The sequence below is a fragment of the Danio rerio genome, chromosome 21 (assembly GCF_052040795.2).
Source record: "Danio rerio strain M-AB ecotype USA chromosome 21, GRCz13ab, whole genome shotgun sequence".
In the NCBI taxonomy this organism is placed as follows: Eukaryota; Metazoa; Chordata; class Actinopteri; order Cypriniformes; family Danionidae; genus Danio; species Danio rerio.
This window is the reverse complement of record NC_141041.1, coordinates 50,827,501-50,852,541: the sequence shown is the minus strand read 5'-3', so window position 1 is coordinate 50,852,541 and position 25,041 is coordinate 50,827,501. Positions and strand designations below refer to the sequence as shown.

Here is a 25,041-nt window from a genome sequence, read left to right as displayed (position 1 = left end):
CTTCAATGCCTCCTGCTTCATCAGCTCAATAATGTTGATGTCTGGTGACTTGGCTGGCCAATCATGGAGCAGCTTTACCTTCTTTGCTTTCAGGAGCTTTGATGTGGAGGCTGAAGTATGAGGAGCGCTATCCTGCTGCTCTCCTGTGGTGTGTAATGTAATGGGCAGCACAGATGTCTTGATACCTCAGGCTGTTGATGTTGATCATCCACTCTGCAGATCTCTCCATACTGAATGTAACCCCAAACCATGATTTCTCCTTCACCAAACTTGACTGATTTCTGTGAGAATCTCGGCTCCATGTGAGTGCCACATGAGCTCCATGTGATGCAGATCAACAGATGATTCAGCAGAGAAATCCACCTTCTGACACTTTTACACATGATCAACTAGAAGTCCAGTTATTATTTGCTGCTCTTACAACTGGGATCAACAACAAGACTCTTATACTGTAGCGTAGACTAATTTGAAATGTTTATTTGTGCTTCTAATTCTAATCTAAGTTGAAAGATTTCATTTGAATAAATCCACAGACTACAGAACAGTCTGGTCTCATCTTTTATTGTAAAACTGGAAGAAATGTACAGTATATTCCAGGCAACACTATATTACATTTTACAATAAAGGTTTCTATACAAGCATTGCTATAATAAATCACTCGGGGGGGTCTGAAATCTTGTTTACGCGCGCGTTACATACAACTAACTACAGGAGTTTATTCAAAGTATGAGCATGAAATATCGACTTTCTAATGACGCACATCTGTGAATTACATAAAGACAGCATCTTTCTGAAATGTGTGACGTTTTACAATTGTACAACATATAAAACACAACACACATGAACAGAATCTGGTGGGAAACTGAAAACTAGAGCCGAACTTTGCTGGTGTGGTCAGTTACACGACGAGGATACATCAGTCAAATCAGCAGAGACATCTACATTTCAACAGTTGCCTTAATGCTGAACATGTGTTGCATAGAGATATAGATGAACCAGCACGAAGACACACCAGTACAGGGTTTTCAAACAAACGCATGGAAATAAAATTCCTTCTTGAGCTTAGGCCCTTGGCATTTTGTCATGATCTCAATGTTAATCAGAAAGTCTCACACACAAATACACTACAGTAATTTATAGTAAATACCAGAGTGTTTTTGAACCACACTATAGTGAAGTGTATTATACTGTAGTATCTACAGCTGTTGGTTAATGTGTGCTGTAGCATTAATTGTATCAAAATGATAAGCTGTGATAAATACTGTAGTTTACTGTTCACTACAGTAAGCTATGGTGTATTGTAATATAACATGACATTTAGTTGTTGAAAACTACAGTATTGGCTCATTTGTTTATATTTGTATAGTTGTAGTGTTACCATAGCAACTGTAGCATCACCACAATAATTTGACTACTATAGCTGTAGTGTTACCATAGCAACAGTGAAATCGCCAAAACAGATTGATTTCTATAGTTGTAGTGTTACCATAGCAACTGTAGAATCAACACATTAGATTGACTTCTATAGTTGTTGTGTTACCATAGAAAATGTAGAACCACCAAAACAATTTGACTATTTTATTTGTAGTGTTACCATAGCGACTGTGGAATCATCACAACCGATTGACCACTATAGCTGTAGTGTTACCATAGCAATTGCAGAATCACCACAACAATTTGATTATTATAGTTGTAGTGTCACCATAGCAACTGTAGAATCACTGCAATAATTTAATATTAGAATTGAAGTGTTACCATAGCAACTTTAGAATTACCACAAAATTTTGACTATTATAGATGTAGTGTTGCCATATCAACTGTGGAATTACCACAAAAATGTGACTATTATAGTTGTAGTGTTACCATAGCAACTGTAGAATCACCACAACAATTTGACAATTATAGTTGCAGTTACCATAGCAACTGTAGAATCACCACAAAAGATTGACTATTATAGTTGTAGTGTTACCATAGCGACTGTAGAATCGCATCAACAATTTGACTATTATAGATGTAGTGTTGCCATAGTGACTGTGGAATCATCACAACCGATTGACCACTATAGCTGTAGTGTTACCATAGCAATTGCAGAATCACCATAACAATTTGATTATTATAGTTGTAGTGTCACCATAGCAACTGTAGAATCACTGCAATAATTTAATATTAGAATTGAAGTGTTACCATAGCAACTGTAGAATTACCACAACAATTTGACTATTATAGTTGTAGTGTTACCATAATAACTGTGGAATCACCACAACAGATTAATGTAAACTCTATAATGCAGAATGGTTAAAAAATGTTACAATATTTACTATAAAGCACTACAGTATTTTACCATGTTTGGTGAATTGAATATCTCTGTGTGATTAATAACAGAAGAATACTGATGAAGGAGGAGGTTTCATTCACCATGTAGGAATGAATTTTAGACATAAACACGGCAGAGCAACACACCACACCAACGGTTTCGTCCATATTTTGAAATGTATTATTCAGTAAATGTGTTTCCGTCATAGTCTATCTGCACATATATTATAGTGTGTTTTTCACTGTGCATCTCGCCATTTCCATTAAGCATTTTATTGAAGTGAAATTCCAAAATGCAAATAGAAATGAATTCATTTTATTTATTAGAGGTTTTCTTTCACAAATTAAGACCTTCCAAAAGATCAGTTTTTATACCCAATGTCAAAATCTGAATTTCTCAGGGTGTCAGAACTTTTTCAAGTCATACATTATTTTCAACACAAATGGCTGAAAACAAAACACTGTTCTGCTGGTTTCTGATTTACTGAACAGCGACAACAAATGACGACAGCTCTTCACATGCTCGACTGATGGAGAAATGATGATGTGAAGCACACACAAACACAAGACGGAGGAGTCTTTAACACTGAACTAAACTAATGTTCATGACGAGGACACAAACAGTCTGCGCACGATCCAGAGTAATGAAGACGAATGATGTAGACTTGTGTGTGACTCAATGAGGCACGAGACGCTTCATTTCTGCCTAGTTGGCAAAAGTCAGGCTGGCATTTCAGTGCTAAAGAGAACAAATAATACACACACACGCGCACACACACACACACACACGCACACACGCACACACGCACACTGCAAATACTTTTAAAAGAACAGCTATTATGTGCAGCACAGACAGTCTTGTACAAAATGTGTGCAGCTAGTTTAATCATTGAGGAAACGGCAGATTTAAAGGGATAGTTTACAAAACAAATGCAAAAATGAACACAAATGTACTCACTATGTGAAGTTACACAAACTAATATCCAGAGGAGCACGTGAGATGATTGACCACAATCGGTCTCTCATCTACAATCATTAATAAACCAATCAGATTGTTCCAAACTCACTATAAATATCCTGTCTAGCATTACTCTCTTATCTTCGTTTTATCCCCCCCCCCCCCCCCCTATCCACCCCATCTCTCCTTTCCTCCTTTATCAGGGGGAGCTCATGAGACCTACCTGACCTTGGACCCCCTTACATGCTCATTGACCAGGGGGGAGCCCTGTGCTCAATTACTGTATCTCTGAGCTCAGGGCTTTCCTCCCGGGACAGCGTGTCAAACCTGTTATAATTATCAAGCAATATCCAAACGAGAACTCTTGAACTACTCATCCTCAGGTGATTCTAAAGCTTCTGTCTTCTACTGAACACAGAAGAAGATATTTTGTAAAATGCTGAAAATCCTTTGCCTTTCACAGCATTTATTGTTCCTCCTATGGAACTCAGTGGTTACAGGTTTCTAACATTGTTTTAATGTCTTCTTTTATGTTCAACAGAGGAAAGAAACTCCTGAAGGTTGTTGTTAAATGTAATATTCATATCGTAGGTTATTTTCTTCTTTAGGTGACTCTTTAAATGACTCTAATCTTAACTTGTGCTGTTGCTGAATGTCGGACAGTTATATGAGAAGTCGTGAAGTAAAATTTATTTAATGCAGAAAAAAACTGTAGTACTGCATAGTACTGAATGCAAATGACCAATATCACTATCAGTTTCAGATTTTTAAAAACAAATATTTGCATCTGCAAAAAATACAAATAAAATAAAATAAATAAATAATACAACAAATATATTATTTTTATGGTGTTTAAAAAATTCAAATCTATATATATATATATATATATATATATATATATATATATATGTATATATATATATATATATATATATATACATACATATACAGATTTGAATTTTTTAAACACCATTTTAAGGACAGTATTATTAGCCCCCTTAAGCGATATATATTTCTGATCTGCAGAACAAACCACTGTTATACAATGACTTGTCTAATTACCATAATCTGCCTAGTTCACCTAATTAACCTACTTAAGCCTTTAAATGTCACTTTAAGATAGAAGGGTCTTGAGGAATATCTAGTCTAATATTATTAACTGTCATCATGACAAAGAGAAAAGAAATCAGTTATTAGGGATGAGTTATTAACACTATTATGATTAGAAATGTGTTGAAATATGCTCAACGTTAAACAGAAATTGGGAAAAAAATAAATAGGGGGCGAATAATTAAGGAGGTTTAATAATTCTGACTTCAACTGTATATATATATATATATATATATATATATATATATATATATATATATATATATATATATATATATATATATGTATGTATATATATATATATATATATATATATATATATATATATATATATATATATATATATATATATATATATATATATATATATATATATACATACATACATACATATCTATATATATGTGTGTGTGAACCCTGGCCATTGTTTCTTTTAATAATTTACAGTTTAATGTATGGGCTGTATAGTTTTTTTTTTTAATTCTGATTATATAATATATATAATGTATATAATAATATACAATTCTTTCAAAACAGAACTGAAACATAAAAATGAAAGACAATTTTACACAGATACACAATTTTTGTTAGTTTGTGTAAATCTCTCAATTTATAATTTTTTTTATTTTATTTTTTTAGCAATTCTGATGAATGATTCTGAGGTGAAAAGTCAAATATGTGTCACAATGCTGAGTTTTTTCTTCTTTCTCAGAAGCGCTATTAAATGTCTCACTGTTGCTTATGCTCTAGCTCTTAGTTTACATCTCACGGTTTTGACATTTCCTAGTAATTCTGAAACTATAAAAACAGAAACGTATGAAGACAAAAAATCTTGGGTGGATACAAACTCAGATCACTCCACAGCTAATATATGAAGAGCACAGGTACTCAATGATCGTTAACCCACTGCATTTAATTAGGTGTGTTTGTTCATTAAATCTTACCATTTAGTGTCCTCGAAAATCACAGAAACAAGCACACACAGACACACACACTTGTATACAGCTGAAGTCAGAATTATTAGCCCCCCTGATTGTTAGAGCCCCTGTTTATTTTTCCCCCAATTTCTGTTTAACGTTGAGCAGATTTCTTCAACACATTTCTAATCATAATAGTGTTAATAACCCATATCTAATAACTGATTTATTTTCTCTTTGTCATGATGACAGCACATTATATTAGACTAGATATTCTTTAAGACACTACTATGCAGTTTAAAGTGACATTTAAAGGCTTAAACAGGGTAATTAGGGTAACTAGGCAGGTTAGGGTAATTAGGCAAGTCATTGTATAATGATGGTTTGTTCTGTAGACTATCAAAAAAAAGGGGGCTAATAATATTGTCTTTAAAATGGTGTTTAAAAATTAAATAACCGCTTTTATTCTAGCCGAAATAAAACAAATAAGACTTTCTCCAGAAGACAAAATATTATCAGACACAGTGAACATTTCCTGAATCTGTTAAACATCATTTGGGATATATATATATATTATTATTATTATTATATTCAAAGGGGGGCTAATAATTCTGACCAACTGTATATAAATTATGAGGACATAACGTATTTTAATTTGTAGAAAAAATATAACATATCCCTACCCCATCCTTATCGCTAAACTTAACACTGAATGTGAACAGAATATATGATTTTTATGATATTTAGATATTAAAATGTTATATTTTCTGAAGAAAATTAGATTTTTGTGCATTTAAAATTATGAGGACAACAGTCACATCCTCAAAAATCACCCTAATAGAGTAAAACTAGGTCATTATAAAATCCTGTGTTCTCTCAAAATTTAATTTTTATGCATTTTAAATTACGAGGACATCAGACACATCTTCAAAACCCACCTTAGAGTAAAACTAGATAATGCATGTCGTTATAAAATCCTGTGTCCTCGTAAACCACAGAAACAAGCGCGCACACACACACTTGTATATATGGATTATGAGGACGTAAAGTATTTTATATTGTAAAAAAAAACATTTATTCTATGGCCCTACCCCATCCTAAACTCAACACTCTGAATGTTAAAAGAATAAGTGAATTTTTATAGTTGATAATATGGTATTTTATGAAGAAAATGTGATTTTTTTGCATTTTGACATCAGGCACGTGCTCAAAAACCACCTTATTTGAGTAAAACAAGGTCAAACACATGTCATTATACAATTTTGTGTCCTCGTAAACCACAGAAACAAACGCACACACACACATATTTACACAGCGTTCAAAGAGGAAAATGCGAAATGTTACTGTAACATGTTTATTTCTGTCGTGATAACGTAAAAAACAAAAGAAGCTGAATCACGTTATTGACATAAATGAGACGTGACACCCAAAGACATTTCCTGCAGTGACTCTAAATCACAAGTGAACACGAGGAAAGAAACGTCGACCTTTAAAAAGCGTTGTGCATAGTTCAGTCATCACCTAAAACCTGTCGGAACACTAGCTCTGCTAACAAGGAAAGTGCAAAACATCTACATCTCTCATTAAAGGGCGAGCTCACGCAAAAACAACCCTAATTCTGCTATCGCTTAACCACTCCGGAGGTTTTTAGTCAGTTGAACACAAAAGAAGATGATTTGAAGAATGTTGGAAACCTGTATTGACATCAATAATATTAGTTAATAAGTTCAATGGAAATCCAACATTATTCAAAATATCTCCTTTAGTGTTCAATTGAATAAAACAGGCACACTTTCTATGAAGCCCGTGCTCATAATTATTTATAATCAAGCATAACAATCATATAAATGTATCTATAGTACAGCTATATTTATAACAGTGTTACTAATACTCACTAGTGATAGGTTTTTGTTTTTTAAAATACATGTTCATAACACATTATACACTGTTTGATAAACAATAATTAGTCGGTAATGATTGTGTTTTTAAAGATACATGTGTGAACATGTGTGATGTTAAATCATGCATGCATTCATTTTCCTTCGACTTAGTCCCTTTATTTATCAGGAGTCACCCAGCGGAATGAACCGCCAACTAAACTAGCATATGTTTTACGCAGTGGATGCTCTTCCAGCTGCAATCCAGTACTAGGAAACACCCATACACACTCATTCACACACACTCATACACTACGGCCAATTTGGTTAATCAGTTCCCCTATAGCGCATGTGTTTGGACTTTGGGGGAAACCGTATGGAGCTAATACTATGCCAAAACAATCTAAATTTGAATTGTGCTAGTTTGAATTATTGGCAATTGTATTTTAATAAATCAGATTTTTATTATGGCGTCTAAAATAGTTTTGAATTTGAATTGACCCTGTAATTCGTTCATAACTATGAATCAAGCAGCGGTGAGTGATTCTCAATTTGGCTTTTCAGTGATCGTCTACTCTTCCCTCTCGATCACCCCTGACCTACTTTCTGCTGAATCTGAATTTCATGATCTGAATTTCTGGTTGTGAGTTTTAGGATATTGAATTTGATGTTCTGAATTATTTTTTTTTATCTTGAAAATTAGAAACTGTATTTTTACTAACCCAGAACACAAAAAATCTGAAGTTTGAAAAAACGTCATAAAAAATCAGCCTTGAAAATTTCAGTTGTCTAAAATTTCTGAAGTTTAATACTCATATATAAAGGTAATTAATTCAAATTCAAAACAGTTTTAAAAGCATATAACAATTAAATTTTATTAAATTACAACTGTCAACAATTCAAATTTAGATTGTTTTGTCATATTATTAGCTCCATAAAACCGAAGCTTCTGGAGGAAACCCACAACAACACGGGGAGAATATGCAAACTCCACACAGAAATGCCAACCTTCTTGCTGTGAGGCCACAGTGCTAACCACTGAGCCACCATGACTCCCATATGTTAAAACATAAATTAAATAAAAAAGTAAATAAATAAATAAATAAATAAATAAGTAAATAAATAAATAAATAAATAAATAAGTAAATAGTGACACTTTTTAAAATGTACAATTACACTATTAACAAACCAATAACTAAGACTTTTAGCTCAATAAACTATTTATTAGCTGCATATTAATAGTTAGTGAGGAAGCAACTCTGTTTAGGTATTGATTAGGGATGAAGAAGAAGATAATAGTTTATAGGTGCTAATAAACAGTTCATATCTTAATAACAGAAAGGTCATGAGACAGTAGTAAATGGTGTGGTGTTATTTAAACTAAGGTGTGAGTGAATAAATAAATAAATAATTAAAAAAATTAATACATTTAATAAATTAATTTAATAAATAATTAAGTAAATAAATAAAATAAAAAAACTAAATAAATAAATAATTAATAAAAAAATTAATAAACACATTTAATAAATAAATAAATAAATAAATAAATCATAAAGCAAATACATAAATGAATAAATAATTTTAAAATAAATTAATAAATTAAATAAATAAATAAATGAATAAATACATAAATAATAATTAAATAAATAAATTAAATTAATTAATTAATTTATTAATAAATTAAACAAATAAATAAATAAACAAAGAAATAAATAAAGAAATAAATAATAAATTTATATTACTGCTATGCACTATATAAATATTAATAACAGTGTTATAAATGTAGTTATACAATAACTTTCATTATAATACACTAAAGCATTTGTAGTGTCTTTATAGATACATGCATATATTATGTATAATGCATGTCCATGTATAATTGTTATGCTTGGCTAAAAATAATCTGTTATAAACTGGTGGTTCATTAGTTTATTAATCATGACCCCTGCATAAAGGGTTATAATCTATTATGAGCACGTGTTCAACAGAAAGTGTTACCAAAACAATTCACTTTGACTTTCAAAAACTATAAACGATACCAGAGTGTTGATTTTTGTGTGAACTATCCCTTTAAATTAGCTCACTGTTGCACTGAAGTGTGTCTTCACTCGTTCCCTTTGTCACTGAATGCGTGTGTGTGTGTGTGTGTGTGTGCCTATACAGAAACCCGCACATGTGTTTGTTTAACTCACTAGTAGGGTTGAGTCCATTCACATCCCTAAAGTTTGGCCCACTCTTGGCCCAGATGCGATGCTAGCAGGACCGGCCCGCGGTTCACCACTCATACCTCACCCACCCAAACCGCTGTGTTGCCAAATTTAACATCGGACACCTCGCAGTGGAAAGCGCTCTGTTTACCGTCCAGAATGAACATCGAATCTGCTGATGATGTTAATAGGTAGCGTCCAAACACGCCGCTAGATATCACCATTCTGTTAGCGTCTCCCCAAGGCCAGCTGGAGGCAGGAACAGGATTTTTAACGTTCCCGATGGTTTTTATTCTTCCGGTTGCCAGATCCAGGAAAAGCACCTTTGAACCGCGAGCTGAAGAAACCACCGCTGTGAACTCATTGGCATCAGTGAACGACGGCTGGAACTCAAGATCAGCTATTGACATCTTAGCATCCGCTTCGTAGTGAATCTGTAGCTCGCCGCTGATGGAGACGCTCTGGACTTGCAGTTTTCCTCTTTGTTTGTCCACAGACACCACGAAACGTCCATTTGGAGATATGAAAGGCTGACCGTGGATGTTGGGATTGCGTCCGATTATTGCATCGCTCACGGCATCGATGAGAAGCTGAAAAGTCGGACGCTTCTCAGACTGGCACTCGATGAAATAATATCCGCTTAAGTGTGTGTAGGCCATGCTGAGAGGGAAACAGCTGAAGTTCTGCAGACTGATGCTCTTGACCACTCGCAGCGTCTCCAGGTCCACTTTATGCACCGCAGGCTCTGATTTTAGGTAGACGAAACCAAACCTGAGAAGACAACAGACCTATACGGGTTAATGATCTTGCTGATTTATTAAGTGATGAGCTTTTTTAACCCTCCTGTTGACTCACGGGTCACAAAACATTTAAAAGCTTTATTTACTTTAGTTTTAGGCTTGTTTCTAGTTAAATGTTTCTAGTCTACATTTTTAGACAGCAATACATATATATATATATATATAATCTTATGTCAAAAGAAAAAAAACAAGATTATCTAGCTTATCCCATTGGCAGATTATTTTTGCTTTTTTTTTTAAAGGAAAAAGGCACTTAATTTTTGCTTATTATCTCTGAAAATAAGACTATATATATATATATATATATATATATATATATATATATATATATATATATATACACACACACACACACACACACATATATATATATATATATACATATATATATATATATATATATATATATATATATATATATATATATATATATGTATATATATATATATATATATATATATATATATATATATATATATATATATATATATATATGTGTGTGTGTGTGTGTACACTGTAAAAAATTTGACCTTAAATTCACAGTAAATTACTGGCTAATAATTGCATTACTTTCACAGTAAATTACTGTATGTAAATTCACAGTAAATTATTGTGAGGTAGTTCACAGTAATTTACTGTGGTTTTGTCACATTAAATTATTGTGAAATTACAACCATTTATTGTAACTTTACAGTAGATAATAAAGTTTCTTACTGTGATTTCACAGTATTATCTTGTAGAATTAACTATATTTTACTGTGAATTTGCAAAACGATTACTGTGATTTAGCAGTAGGTTGCAGTTTAAATACCTGATTTAACTGTAAAGTTACAATTATATCCCGGATTACTTTAATTTAACAGTTTGGTGCTGTAAAATTTCAAAGCAATTTTAGGTCACACAAAAATGAAAATTCTATCTTGATTTACTCACCCTCAGGTTGTTCCAGCTCTGTTAAAAATGTTTTTTTGTTAAACACAGGAATAAAAATATCAAATAATCCTCTGTGTCCAAACAACCTGAGGATGCGTAAATGACGACCGAATCTTCATTTTTGGGTGATCTGAGAAGACTCTAAAATCAAAATAAAAACAAACACACATACATTTTACAGATTTATTTAACAGCTTAATGACATCTGTGTAAACATTTCAGAAAACTTTCAAAAGGTGAAGGTGAAGCCTCAAAAAATACTATAAGAACATATTCATAAAAAAAAAATCTGACATCATATGTAGCATACATATAAAAAGCAGTGCTTCAGAGTGCGCTCTCTCTGTCTCTCATTATATATATATATATATGTATATATATATATATATATATATATATATATACACACACATATATATATATATATATATATATATATATATATATATATATATATATTTATACACACACACACATACATATATATATATATACACATACATACATACATACATATATATATATATATATATATATATATATATATATATATATATATATATATATACACATGAGAGAGAGAGACAAAACTTCTTGCTAAATTAGGCAGTCGTCTATTCAAGGTCAATCATTTTCCTGATAATTTTACACACTTGCTGGTTGATGTGTCTTCTCTGCTTCTTTGACTTCGTCTGTCTCCCATCTCAAAACTGGTGCCCAAAAAGCACCTATAAGCAAAAGGGCAGACAAACAGTTAGCTTCATACAACACTACTGGGACACTACTGCTGCACTACAGAGCAAAATTACTGTTAGCTCAGTTTGAACATGCTGACAATACTGTAGCTCAGTCAAACTGCAATCATTTAAACAAAAACATCTGAAAAACATTTCCATCACAAACACACAATCAAGAACAGTCCAACAACAAATAGTGGTTTTAATGACCTAGGCAGAGCATTTTAAAACAGTTGATTTGATTTACATCTTCTGTTTACAGACTATAATCTAATGCTGGGTTCACACTTATTGCAAAGTTAACACATGCATCACAGCACTTGCTCTTGAATACTAGCAGGATGTTTCTTGCATTAAGCTAATTTTTTATGATTTAAATATTAGGAAAATTTTGCAAAAAAAAAACTTGATTGAAGTGATACAGCACTTGTGTTGTATTCATTTCAATCAAGTTTTTTGCAAATATTCCAAATATTTATCAACGTTTTTTTGAGTTTCACTTAATTTGTGCTGCCCAGTAAAAATTTCCCACTATTTATGCATTTGCAATGACTTGTATGTAATCCACTCACCTGAATAGTTAACTTCACATATGGTATAAGAGCCCCATCCTTTTAAAGACAGCTTCCCCTCTGGTCTCCAGCACAGACAAACAATTTGTGTCTGCAAAACGGCCCTTTATAACAAGGGGACAAGGGGAGTCATGACTTGTGCTCCTATACATTCCTTGTTTAACCCCCCCCCTCAGTTACAATATTTATTGTAGACATTACCTTAAATTCCAGAGTGCAAAAGGCAACTTCAGCATACTTCAGTTTCAGACCAGATTCAAAGTCAGTTGTGAAATCCAGGTGAGGTCCCATGACCACTCGACCCTCCAAGGAATAAGACTAAAAGGGGGAAAGAAGGACTAAATTAGAGGTGTTTGTGAATAATTAAATTTGTTTGTAGAAACAAAGTTGACATTCCATGCTCTGCCTATTAAAAACCAAGCAAACAAACACACATGCCCAGTAAAATTGCTAATAAAAATAAAAACTATAGTTTAAAAAAATCTTTGTCTAATATTTACTACTACTGGAGGTACTGGTGGAACTTCTGGAAGAAGAAAAAGAGTTTGTACAAGAAACTGCTCACAAAAAATCTGTGAAAAACCTGACATTTAAAAATCTAATAAAAATGAGGAAGGCATCAACATTACCTTTAATAATCAAGCGAGGGTTGATTGGTAGCATCAGTGTTTCAACATCAGTGGCTGTGGCTGCAAAAAAATTTGAATATAATAAGAGTAGAATAAGACTCAACCTAACACACGCACGCACACACTCATATATATATATATATATATATATATATATATATATATATATATATATATATATATATATATATATATATATATGTTTAGATTGTGATAATGAATTTAGGTTATATTTGTGTGCTCAGAATTTACACTCACCTCACACTTTAGCTATTATCAGGTACACCTAAACACCAAAAAATAAAATCTACAGTTAGTGACAATATGCAATTAGTTCTCATTAGTAAATGTTAGCACTGCATTAACACCAATGAGAAATATACAATATGTACTGTGTTAGTGTTAGTTTAAAAGAATACAACTGAATTGTATTATAAGCCTCATTTAATAAAACAGTTAAGACTTGTTTCATAATGAGTTTAGTTTATTTAACTAACTTAACGTTAACGTTACAGTGAACAAAATTAACATACATGATGGTCACTAACCGTAACGTTAACTTAAGTGAAGGTCAGAGCTTACCTTAACGTTATAGTCATTTCACCTTTACTTCAGTCTTATACTGAAACATAAAATGCAGTTAACAAGAAGTTAATTAAAGAAAATTCCCTTTCTTTTTTCAGGAACTAACGTTAACGTTATGCTAATACCTCAGAAAACACTACAATCACCATCTGGCGTCGTTAATTTCTTGCTTTAAAAAAAGGCGCGCTTAAACCCTGTACGTGCGAGTACAACTAAAGTACTCGGTAAATTCCTGTTAAATGACACGCACTATACAGAAATACACATACAACAATCATTTAACGGACAAAAGTCATATTTTAACACTTACCGAGGATGAATCCGTTGGGTGAAGAGACGACGGCGTTGTCTGTGGTGATGGGCGCTTGTTTGCGGTCGAGTCGAGTCAGTTCTGTTCAATGAATCGGCTCCTTTAAGTGAACAGTAAAGAGTCGAATTCGGCTCCTTTAAGTGAACAGTAAAGAGTCGAATTCGCCTGAAAACGATTCCGTTTTGTATAATATTGTAAGACGCAAACATATAATTCATTAATATTTCATCATATTGCTTGGTTCGTGTACTGCTTGTACACGAATTGCTTGTTGATCACTTCGAGCTCATGAACACGTCTGATAAAATATCTGAATCTGATTCAATGTCACACGAGTCCTGAACCGAAGCAGTGCAAGAGTAATATATTGATTGAAATATAAAGTTAATTATTTTCTTCGCCATTCAAAATATTACATATCTCTGACTTTAACAATAAGAATAAAGTTCGTTTGGAGTGTATTGAGAATTATTATTTTTTCCTCCCAGGATTCATTTCGCACCAAGCTGCATCAAGCTGTAATGGTGGATGAGAAGGCACATAATATTATAAATATTGCTTGTAATATGTAATGAAATAAAGTTTTAACACTTTTTCATGCGAGAATGTAGTTCTTCAAAACTCAAATCTGTGGATTGTTAGTAAAGATTGTGTGTAATTTTAAGTGTGTTTTGCCGGTAGCGGAGATCTATGACCTCCAGGCGGTAACGGCGCTCTTTACTCATGTATCCGCCGAGAGGTGCCTGTCTTCAGGCTAGACATTGGGACAATTGCCCCGTCTTCGATGGCTCTATATGCGTCCGAAAATGAAGTTTTAACTGTTTTTCATGCTAGAATGTTGTTTAAAACTCTAATCTGTGGTTTATTAATATAGATAAAAAAATAATAATTTATATATATATATATATATATATATATATATATATATATATATATATATATATATATATATATATATATATATATTTAATTCTGAGATTAGTGACCTCCAGGCGATGACAGGTGCCCAATACTCATGAAACCGTCTAAAGCAGACATTTACCCTGACATTGAAATAATTGTTGGCTGTTTAACAGTCTTTGGTTTCATTAATTAATTACTTTTTATTCCAGTTTATTATGTTTTGGCTAAGCACACAGTTATGTTCATTAAATATTATTTCCTATTCTATGTTAACTGTATAAAATTAAATAAAGGTGCAGTACAATCAAAAAGATGTTGGTAACCAAATCGTTTTGGGGGCTATAACATTCTGTTATTATCTGTTAAAAGTTCATTTGTATTAATTTCTACGTTGAGTTAAAAAAGGGTTTGAATTTCTATAACTAACGTGCAAAAGATATAGCCCTGTTCACAGTAATTTGCTGTAATCATGCTACCTGCCGTAATTTCACAATAAAATTATGAATACAACATATTACTGTGAATTTTTCAGTTAAATACTGTGAAGGGATACTAATGTAATTTACTGTGAAAAATTACAGTAACTTGTTGTGAAAACCTGGAAATTTTTTACAGTGTATATATACATACATATATATGTATACGTATGTATATATATATATATATATATATATATATATATATATATATGTATGTATATATGTATGTATGTGCATATATATATTTAATATATAATATAATATATATATATATAATATATATATATATATATATATATATATATATATATATATATATATATATATATATATATATATATATATATATATATATATATAATAGATATATTTTGTTCTATTTTGGTATTACTATTACTACTATTTATTTTGTAATTACGGCTGTGCAAATAAATAAATGTCTCCGCTGTGTCCTAAGGTTGAGAATAATGGCCGAATATCCCAAATATGTGTATCATTTCTTCAAAAAAACAAACAAACTGCAGACATGAACATGTGAGGTAGAGAAAGCGTTTTATCCATTTAATATAGATTGGCTATGAAATTCGTGTTTGCATCATCAATAATTAAGAGTGCTGGTGAAACAGATATAAAAAACACGACACGGAGAGGACATTTGTTAAAAAAAACCTATACTATTGCTCTAGAGCTTAAATTTTATAACGCAAAAACAACATTACGCACGCATATTAATACAACGGTTCTGTGTCAGTTAAATCAGTTGACTGGAAATTCAAAATTTTAACCCAACTGGTTGAGTTATTAAATAAATAATCAAATAAAGGTTAAAAATAACCCAACAAAGCACCAAATATTCAACCCAACTGGTTTAGTTATTGATAAATAACCTAATAAAGGTTAAAAATAATCCAAAAAAGCAGCAAATATGTTTAACTCAACCATTGGGTTAAATAAATAAATTTTTTTTGTGTATTACTATATATATATAATCGATTTATAATTTTTAGTTTTTAGATATTTGGACCAGAAACAAGATAAAAACCTTAAGTAAAGCTTTTTTTTTGCAGAGTAGACCCTTCAGGACGTCAACATGACGTGGGGACGTTGTCTTTTGTGTGGAAATGAAAATCAGGTTGATGTCAGAACCCAAAGTCAGACTGACGCAATGTCCACTGTCAAACAGACATTAGATATTAGTCACTTTCCATCGCAACCTAAAATCAACCTAAAATTAGTGTCTTTTTATCAACGTCTAATGATCTTACAGCTTGACGTTGTGTGGACGTTACTACTATGACGTTTATTAGACGTTGGATTTTGGTTGCCATACCTGACCAATAAATGTCAGTATTTGACGTCAACATGACGTTGGTTTAAGATGTTGGCTCGCTTGGATTTTGGTCGGTTTCCAACACAACCTAAAGTCAACCGAATATCAACGTCATTATTGGACATCAAAATAACTCCTTCCTGAGATACTGGCTAGACACTGAATTTTGGTCACCTGACATCACAACCTAAATCTAACCTAATATTAATTATTATTAACCTAAAATGACTCCAGTATTAGAGCAAATTAATAGTTTTATATGCTTTTGTACACATTTAGGGTGCAACAGTTGTCCTTCGAGTTAGTTTTGACCCGCCAGCAATTAACTTTATTCTTCAACTCACTCTACAAACAAGTGTTTGGATGACTATACAGACAAAGCAGAATAATATCATAAGAAACATCCAGCAGCGTAATGAGCTGTTAAATGTCCAAAAATGAATAGAAGTGAATGAGAGCTGCTTTGGTGATGGTGTACACAGAATTATCAGACAACAGGAGGGTTAGCTGTACATCATGTGCTGGCTTCATGTTTGTGTATGCATTATGCTGCTAATGTGACATTAGTTTATGGTGGTTTTTGTACCTCACGTGTGTGATAATGAGGTTTGTCGGAGGAATGTAGAAATCCTGAACCCTTTCAAACTGAGTTCGGATGATCTGACGCTGCTCCGCCGCTGTGCTTGCAGAAGTGATCACCTGCAAATCAACGCAAACAGACGAAAATCAGACTATTACTGGCACTCCTGTGACATTTAACTCTCGATAACACTTTAATAAGACCCCGCTCATGATTGTGAAGCACTTTGGGTGTATGGCCACGCATAATAAATGCGCTATATAAATACACATGACGTATTTACTCACTGGATATTCTTTCTTATGCATTATAATATTGCAAAGGACTGAAATTTCAATAGATGTTCCTTTGTTGAACTGTAGAGTTGAATTTTCAACATCAAAAGTGGACAGAGCAGAGATCAACATCCCATAATGCAATTCACAAACGCAAGTAAACAGAATACACAGAAGGTGTTAGTAGCTGGATATTTTTATATATGTATGGTGAATGAGCTCCTGATGTGTGGACGGTGCGATGAGTGCCGGATCACAGCCAAACGCCACATTTGTTTAATCTAATGAGCTGACAAGCAGCTTTAATGTTTGACTAAGAATACTGAGCCCTTTAATAAATAAATAAATAAAAAAAGGGTTTGATATTTCACCTCTCGCGCCGAGTGCTGCCTCCGGGCTCGACAAATTGCCCATGCCCGGGTCAATTACTCACAAGCAGAGGAATATTATCAAGCCCCTTTTTCTCATTTATTTTATTATTTGTGCTGTGAATCCACACCGCCCGCAGCCACTTCTGCAGCTCTTTAGCATTTGTGAGTGATTCACAGCGAACGCCTTCATTATTCCAGCGGCGACGCGACTCAATAAGAAATCACACCTGAGGACTTTCCCCACTATTAATAAAGCATGCATTATTCATGTGCAGGGGCAGGAGCTGCACACAGTGCTTGTTAAATAAAAAGCTTTTCATTTGTTCTGTCTTTGAGGGACTGCGTTGCTCATACATGTGCGCTGGCATGAAGATATTACGAATTATTTCCCACATACATCAGTGAACTGACAATAATCAGCACGCATGCTATTAAACATGTTGTTTGAGCACTTGTTTACACTACAAACCTGGATTGTTTAATATTAGGGCTGTATCTGAAATCACCTACCACATGAAAGGGAGCTATTATGCAGAAATCACCCAGTTGTGTGTCAGCAGTGTGTGAATATATCCAGCTTCTAGTGGTCAACATGTATTAATTGTATTGTTTATAATCAGACTTGATGAATGAAACACTTTGATTGACATTCTTCCTTTGTACGTGTCATCAGTGGGGGAAAACCCCGCCCACTAGTGCACATCTCTCCCTCATTAGCATAGAATTTTCATCTTGAATTTAAATCTGCCACTATGCTAATGCATAGGTGTGTATAGCTCCGCCCTCTTTTGAAAAGAGCACAATCTCATTTGAATTTAAAGCGACAGTCACAAAAAAAACAAAAAACACAATTAAGATCAAAGCCTATTCGCACTAACACGTTTCATTTTAAAAACGGCAAATTAGAATAAAAGTGATCCACTTCCACACTGGCGTTTCACCTAGAGCACAGGTGTCAAACTCAGTTCCTGGAGGGCCGCAGCTCTGCACAGTTTAATTCCAACCCTAATTAAACACACCTGATCAAACTAATTGAGTCCTTCAGGCTTGTTTGAAACCTACAGGTAAGTGTGTTGGAGCAGGGTTGGAACTAAACTGTGCAGGGCTTCGGCCCTCCAGGAATTGAGTTTGACACCCCTGACCTAGAGTTTCTGAAAATAATCTCTGTCCACACTATGCCGCTGAAAACACACATCACGTAACCACACACACACTCGGGCATGCTCTGCAGCGTATGCGGAGGTCTGAGCTCTGAACACAAAACCCCAGGTGAGAGCAGCGCACATCGGAGCGCTCATCAAGGATCTACTGCTGGATCTTATCTTATTATATTTACTTAACGTGATATTTAATTCATCTTGTTGTCTCTGTCTAACGACATATTCCCTGACTTTGGTCTTTTGAATCTATTACTTGTTCTCAGGTAATGTGTTTTGAGCGCAAAGATAAGGTAATATATTAATGTATATAACCATGTACACTGAATCTGCACATTTGACTGACTGCTTGCCTTTATTTCCTATATTGTATAATCTATTTACAGTGTTTATAAAGGTAATTACTGAAAGAGGGTCAATTTGTCAGTATTGCTATTTCATTAAAATAATGGGCATTATTTATCAGTGAAAGAGGGTATGTTTCAAATTTTTGATTAACAATGAAAAGAGGCAGTGATGTTATAGGCTCCGTTTTGTTATAACACAGCCACATCACCCTGCAGCCCAAGACCGGTTACTCACTGAAGCTAAGCAGGGCTGAGACTGGTCAGTACCTGGATGGGAGACCACATGGGAAAACTAGGTTGCTGTTGGAGGTGGTGTAGAGAGGCCAGCAGGGGGCGCTCAACCTGAGGCCTGATGCCCCAGTATAGTAAAGGGGACACTATACTGTCAGTGGGCGCCGTCTTTCGGATGAGACGTTAAACGGAGGTCCTGACTTTCTGTGCTCATTAAAAATCCCATGGCACTTCTGGTAAAGAGCAGGGGTGTAACCCCGGTGTCCTGGCCAAAGTCCCTCTATCCCTTACCATCATGGCCTCCCAATCATCCCCTTCCACCGAATTGGCTCTATCACTGTCTCTCCACTGCACCAATAGCTGGTGTGTGGTGAAGCACTGGCGCCGTTGTCCTGTGGCTGCCGTCGCATCATCCAAGTAGAGCTGCACACTGGTGATGGTGTGGAGAGACCACCCCTCATGATTGTGAAGCGCTTTGGGTGCATGGCCATACATGATAAATGCGCTTTATAAATACACATCACATTACATAAATATGCATACAGTGAAGATGACGGGCATATAAATATGCAGCTACACGACGCCTCAACAGTTTTGGTGTCTGTTAAGTTGCTAATATCAGAATGAAAATAGGCAGTTCCTCATATCATGTGTTCATTTTATTGTTAAGAAAGTGAAACAGCCTAGCCAGGCTGATGTGAATGAGGTTATAAAGTACACTGTTCCCCTTGAAAGATTTACCCGACGTGTCCTCGGCAGTTTGTTTTCCATATTAAACTTGCAAAGTCTTAACTTACAAGGAGAGGACGCAAGACCCAATCAGAAAAAGCCCCAATCAGAGAGGTGAACGACTGCAGTCCCGCCTCCGTTTTCAGATGTCTTAACTTTCCTCCATCCACACCGACAGTAAGCAGCAGTGTTTAAAACCAAAACAGCCTCTTCAGTGTTTTCAACTCGAAAACTCTGGCGTAGTGTCAGCGGGAAAATGAAAACGTATTAGTGTAAACAGGGCCTAAAAGATTCAGTTTCAGACAGTTCACTCATTCATTCATTTTCTTGTCGGCTTAGTCCCTTTATTATTCTGGGATCGCCACAGCGGAATGAACCGCCAACTTATCCAGCATATGTTTTACACAGCGGATGCCCTTCCAGCTGCAACCCATCACTGGGAAACATCCATCCACACTCATACACTACTGACAATTTAGCCTACCCAATTCCCCTATAGAGCATGTGTTTGGACTGTGGGGGAAACCGGAGCACCCGGAGGAAACCCACGCGAACATGGGAGAACAAAGAAAATTCCACAAAGAAACGCCAACTGACCCAGTTGAGGCTCGAACTAGCGACCTTCTTGCTGTGAGGCGACAGCACTACCTACTGTGCCACTGCGTCACCATTTCAGAGAGTTAGAAAACATTATTTGTGTGCTATTCTTAGCTGTTTGTACATTTTTGACTCTTCTAAAGTATAACATTACGGTGATATGTTTAATAATGCATGTAGAAAAGTGTAAGATTTTGAAGGTTTAGACACATGCTGCACTGAAAAAAGTGTTGCATGCAAAACTGTTGCAAACAATTTATTTGTGTTGAATTTAAACAAACAAATTAAGTTTAACAATGTTCAACTTAATTTGTTTTTTTAAATTCAACACAACTAAATTGTTTACAACCACTTAACGTAAAAAAATTTAGTAAATCCAAGGAATCATCTCTGAATAATTTTTTTCAGTGTGTTTGTGGTGGATCTTCAGCTCACCTGTAGTGTAGATCTGCTCTTCAGCAAGTCTCTCCAGCTCAAAACCCACAGCTGATCGTGAGATTTATCATAGAAGAGCTTGACGGGCATCGCATCTGTTTCCACCGCCTGCAAAAAAGAGAAAATGTTTAGTCGCATTAACATCTAACTAAATGTACCTAAGATAATTAAATTAATATTACTCAGTAGCTGTGTTTACATCCACATGTTTTTATGTATATTTTAAATGTGTGCATAATAAATTGCTTCATCACAGTGCTTCAGTATTCATTCATTCATATTCTTGTCGGCTTAGTCCCTTTATTAATCCAGGGTCGCCACAGCGGAATGAACCGCCAACTTATCCAGCAAGTATTTACGCAGCGTATGCCTTGGGAACCCATCTCTGGGAAACATCCACACACACTCATACACTACGGACAATTTAGCCTACCCAATTCACCTGTAGCCCATGTCTTTGGACTGTGGGGGAAACTGGAGCACCCGGAGGAAACCCACGCCAACGCAGGGAGAACATGCAAACTCCAAACAGAAACATCAACTGAGCCGAGGTTCGAACCAGCGACCCAGCGACCTTCTTTCTGTGAGGCGACAGCACTACCTACTATCATTCCCTCCAGAACTGTCTTGAGCATCTGTCCGTGCTGCCATCTCCCACCTCCAAAAGCCACCACATTCACCGCGTTCATTGCATTTGGTCTTCTGAGGTGCATCTTATTTATTAGAGGAGAACAAACACCGCAGTGGAGAATCCCAGCAGTGCCGCACACTCCACTTCTCTTAGTGATATCTGTGCAGGAGCAGCATTAGCTGAGGAGGTGATGCTCTACTGTTTCTCATTGACTGGACACGCTGCTTTATATGTTTATTATGTAATATTACAGTTTAACACATAAACCCAATCGGCATGTTTGGATGGAAGCACAGCTACTTTTAACCTATTTGTGCTCGTGTGTGTGTGGCTCACCTGCACCACCCTCTGCGCCTGTGTGTCCATCACCAGCAGTCTGTTGAGCAGCGGCTGAGAAACAAACACATATTTCTCCCTGACGCTGACCGCTGACGACCACACACACTCCTGAGAGGAGACGCCTGAGATTCTGGGACACAACTCCTCCTGTGGGACAACAGAAACACACACACACACACACACACACACACACACACACACACACACACACACACACACACACACACACACACACACACACACACACACACACATGCATCTTAGTATATTTTAAAATGTACAAAGCGAGTGTTTACATGTGGTCAGTAAATACAGACTATTAACTGAGTGTGTTTACTGAAATGCTGCTGTATACTGTGATATATACTGATATCAGGACTTACATCACTTATATCGTGACAGGATATTTTAGAAAAACAAGCCTTCAGTCCTAAAACTAGCAAAACACAGATTCTTGTGTGTGTGTGTGTGTGTGTGTGTGTGTGTTGTTATGTTTTGGTTTCAGGACTCACATGAGTACCCAGAATCCTCTCTGTGTGTGTGATGTGTCTGCGGATCTCACAGTTTCCAGGCTGCAGGACGGTGATGCCTTCATTGGAGAAAACGTAGAACATGTTCCCCACGCTGAGCCCTGAGACCAAACACACACACACACACACACACACACACACACACACACGCAAACGCACACACATTATTAGTTTATGTGTGACCATTACTTTAAAATGTTACCATGAAAACATGTTAAACGAATACAGATTGATTGATTGATTGATTGATTGATTGATTGATTTCTTCAAGAGCTTAAAGTCCACACACAGAACATTGAACATTAATCAGACATTAATTATAAATGATGCAGATTTACCTTCCTCTCTCCACAGAATGTTGGCCACTGGATGGACAGCGTGAGGAAGAAAACACAACCGCAAAAAGATATTCACAAACACATTCTGTGCATGGCAAATGTATACTCTTTTTACCTTGTTCAAACGGGCAGTTTGTAAGGTTGACACCCAGTGGTTGAACTAGGAGCAAGCGCAGGTTGCCAGATTGCCGACACCAACAGGAGCAAGCCTGACTGTCAAGCCTAAAGGCTGATATAAGACCGATTTAACCCGTGTTCTAAACAAAAGCAATGGCACATGATAGAAGGAACACTTTCCATATTAAAAGAAGATTATTAAAGAGTATTATAGTAATTATAAGAATATTAAAGAGTTTTTGTCCTATTGAACACCAGAGATTTGTAGAGAAACGGCTTCTATTTCTCACAGCTGAACAATAAAAAACTGACAATGATCAGCTCATGTGCTTTATTCAGTGTTAAATGTTAATAAAGTGCGCATTTCACATGACGTTCATCGCCATACTACTGACAGCAGCAGCAGACAGTTCAGCTCAGATCTGGAGAATACAATAAAGCGTCTGAAACTGAACTTCAGAACTCAGACTCAGTGCAAACCAACACATATCAGTGATTCAGCATCTGCATTTAATCATGTTCAAGAGCTTTATTCAATAGATTGTAAACCGTAGCATTGTGCAGGAGTGCAGTGAGTGCTCTATTCTGTGCTTCTGAATGGCTGTGTTTACATTTCTGTTTCGTCTGGTGCAAACAGCCAAACTGCTCATCACTGTGCATCTCGTCATGTAGCGTGTTGTTTGGACACAGGGTTACAATGCAACCTATTCATCTAATGTTTATGTTCATAATATTTATATTATTTGCTAATTAATAACCTCATGTGGAACTCTGAATCTGCATCTCATTTTTGAGTCTGCTACTGTCCACCGGAGGTCACATTTCAGTCACGGATGCACACTTAGGGCCTTATCATACACCCAGTACAATGTGGCGCAAGGCGCGGCGCAATAGTCTTTTGGTACTTTCAGCTCCGTGCAAGGGTCATTTTAAGGTGTTTCGCCACACTGTTTAAATAGCAAATGCATTTGCGCTCAAATGTGCGCCCATAGGCGTTCTGCTCTAAAAAAGCAGGCGTGTTTTGGCGCGTTGCTATTTTGAGAAACTGTAAATAGTCTGATCTTTAGACCAGAACAAAGTCGGTCTATTTTCTGGCGCAAAGTGATATATATATATATATATATATATATATATATATATATATATATATATATATATATATATATATATAATAAGGATATATATATATATATATATCCATATACAATCATTTTGACAATAGAAACATAATAATTACTATATCTTATGTCAAAAAGAGAAACAATATTATTTTACTCCCACACTGTCAGGTTATTTTGCTTGTTTTAAGTGAAAACTCACTTAATTTTGACTCATTATTTCTGAAAACAAAAGAATATGTATTGCTTGACTAAAACATGCTTATTGATTTCAGAATTTGTAGATATTTGGACTAGAAACAAGACAAAAATCTTAGTAAGAAACATTTTTTAGATACAATATTCATCCTAAAATACAATTTAAAAGCATTACTCTGTTAATTAGGTTAGTTCAAATCAGCAAGTTATTGTATAGCAGTGGTTTTTAGTCAATAAGAAAAAAAAATTAACTTAAAGGACTGATTTCTTCATGATCTCCCGAACATGTCCAGGTAATTTTTAACGCTGAACAGCTTCATGATATAAAAGTGGACTTTTATAGTTGGTTTTCATAAACTCGTGAACCCGCTGCTTCAATGTCGAGTCT

At 34.9% G+C, this 25,041-nt stretch overlaps 2 protein-coding genes across 3 annotated transcripts in view; both read right to left on the bottom strand.

Moving 5' to 3' along the window:
• The window catches only part of ddx46 (DEAD (Asp-Glu-Ala-Asp) box polypeptide 46), an 800,847-nt gene that overhangs the window by 706,764 nt on the left and 69,042 nt on the right, over positions 1-25,041 (bottom strand). The window lies entirely within an intron of this gene.
• Positions 7,750-25,041, bottom strand: part of fstl4 (follistatin-like 4) — a 204,839-nt gene continuing 187,547 nt past the window's right edge. The window contains exons 11-16 of one of the 2 annotated variants that reach the window (XM_087300214.1): positions 23,221-23,247; positions 22,865-22,983; positions 22,350-22,499; positions 21,383-21,490; positions 17,247-17,359; positions 7,750-10,153 (exon numbers count right to left, since the gene is read on the bottom strand). In XM_087300214.1, the coding sequence (XP_087156340.1) occupies positions 9,457-10,153; positions 17,247-17,359; positions 21,383-21,490; positions 22,350-22,499; positions 22,865-22,983; positions 23,221-23,247 (1,214 nt within the window). In that variant the 3' untranslated portion in view covers positions 7,750-9,456. The remainder of the gene's footprint in view (positions 10,154-17,246; positions 17,360-21,382; positions 21,491-22,349; positions 22,500-22,864; positions 22,984-23,220; positions 23,248-25,041) is intronic. The other variant, NM_001031843.3, reaches the window with a different exon arrangement.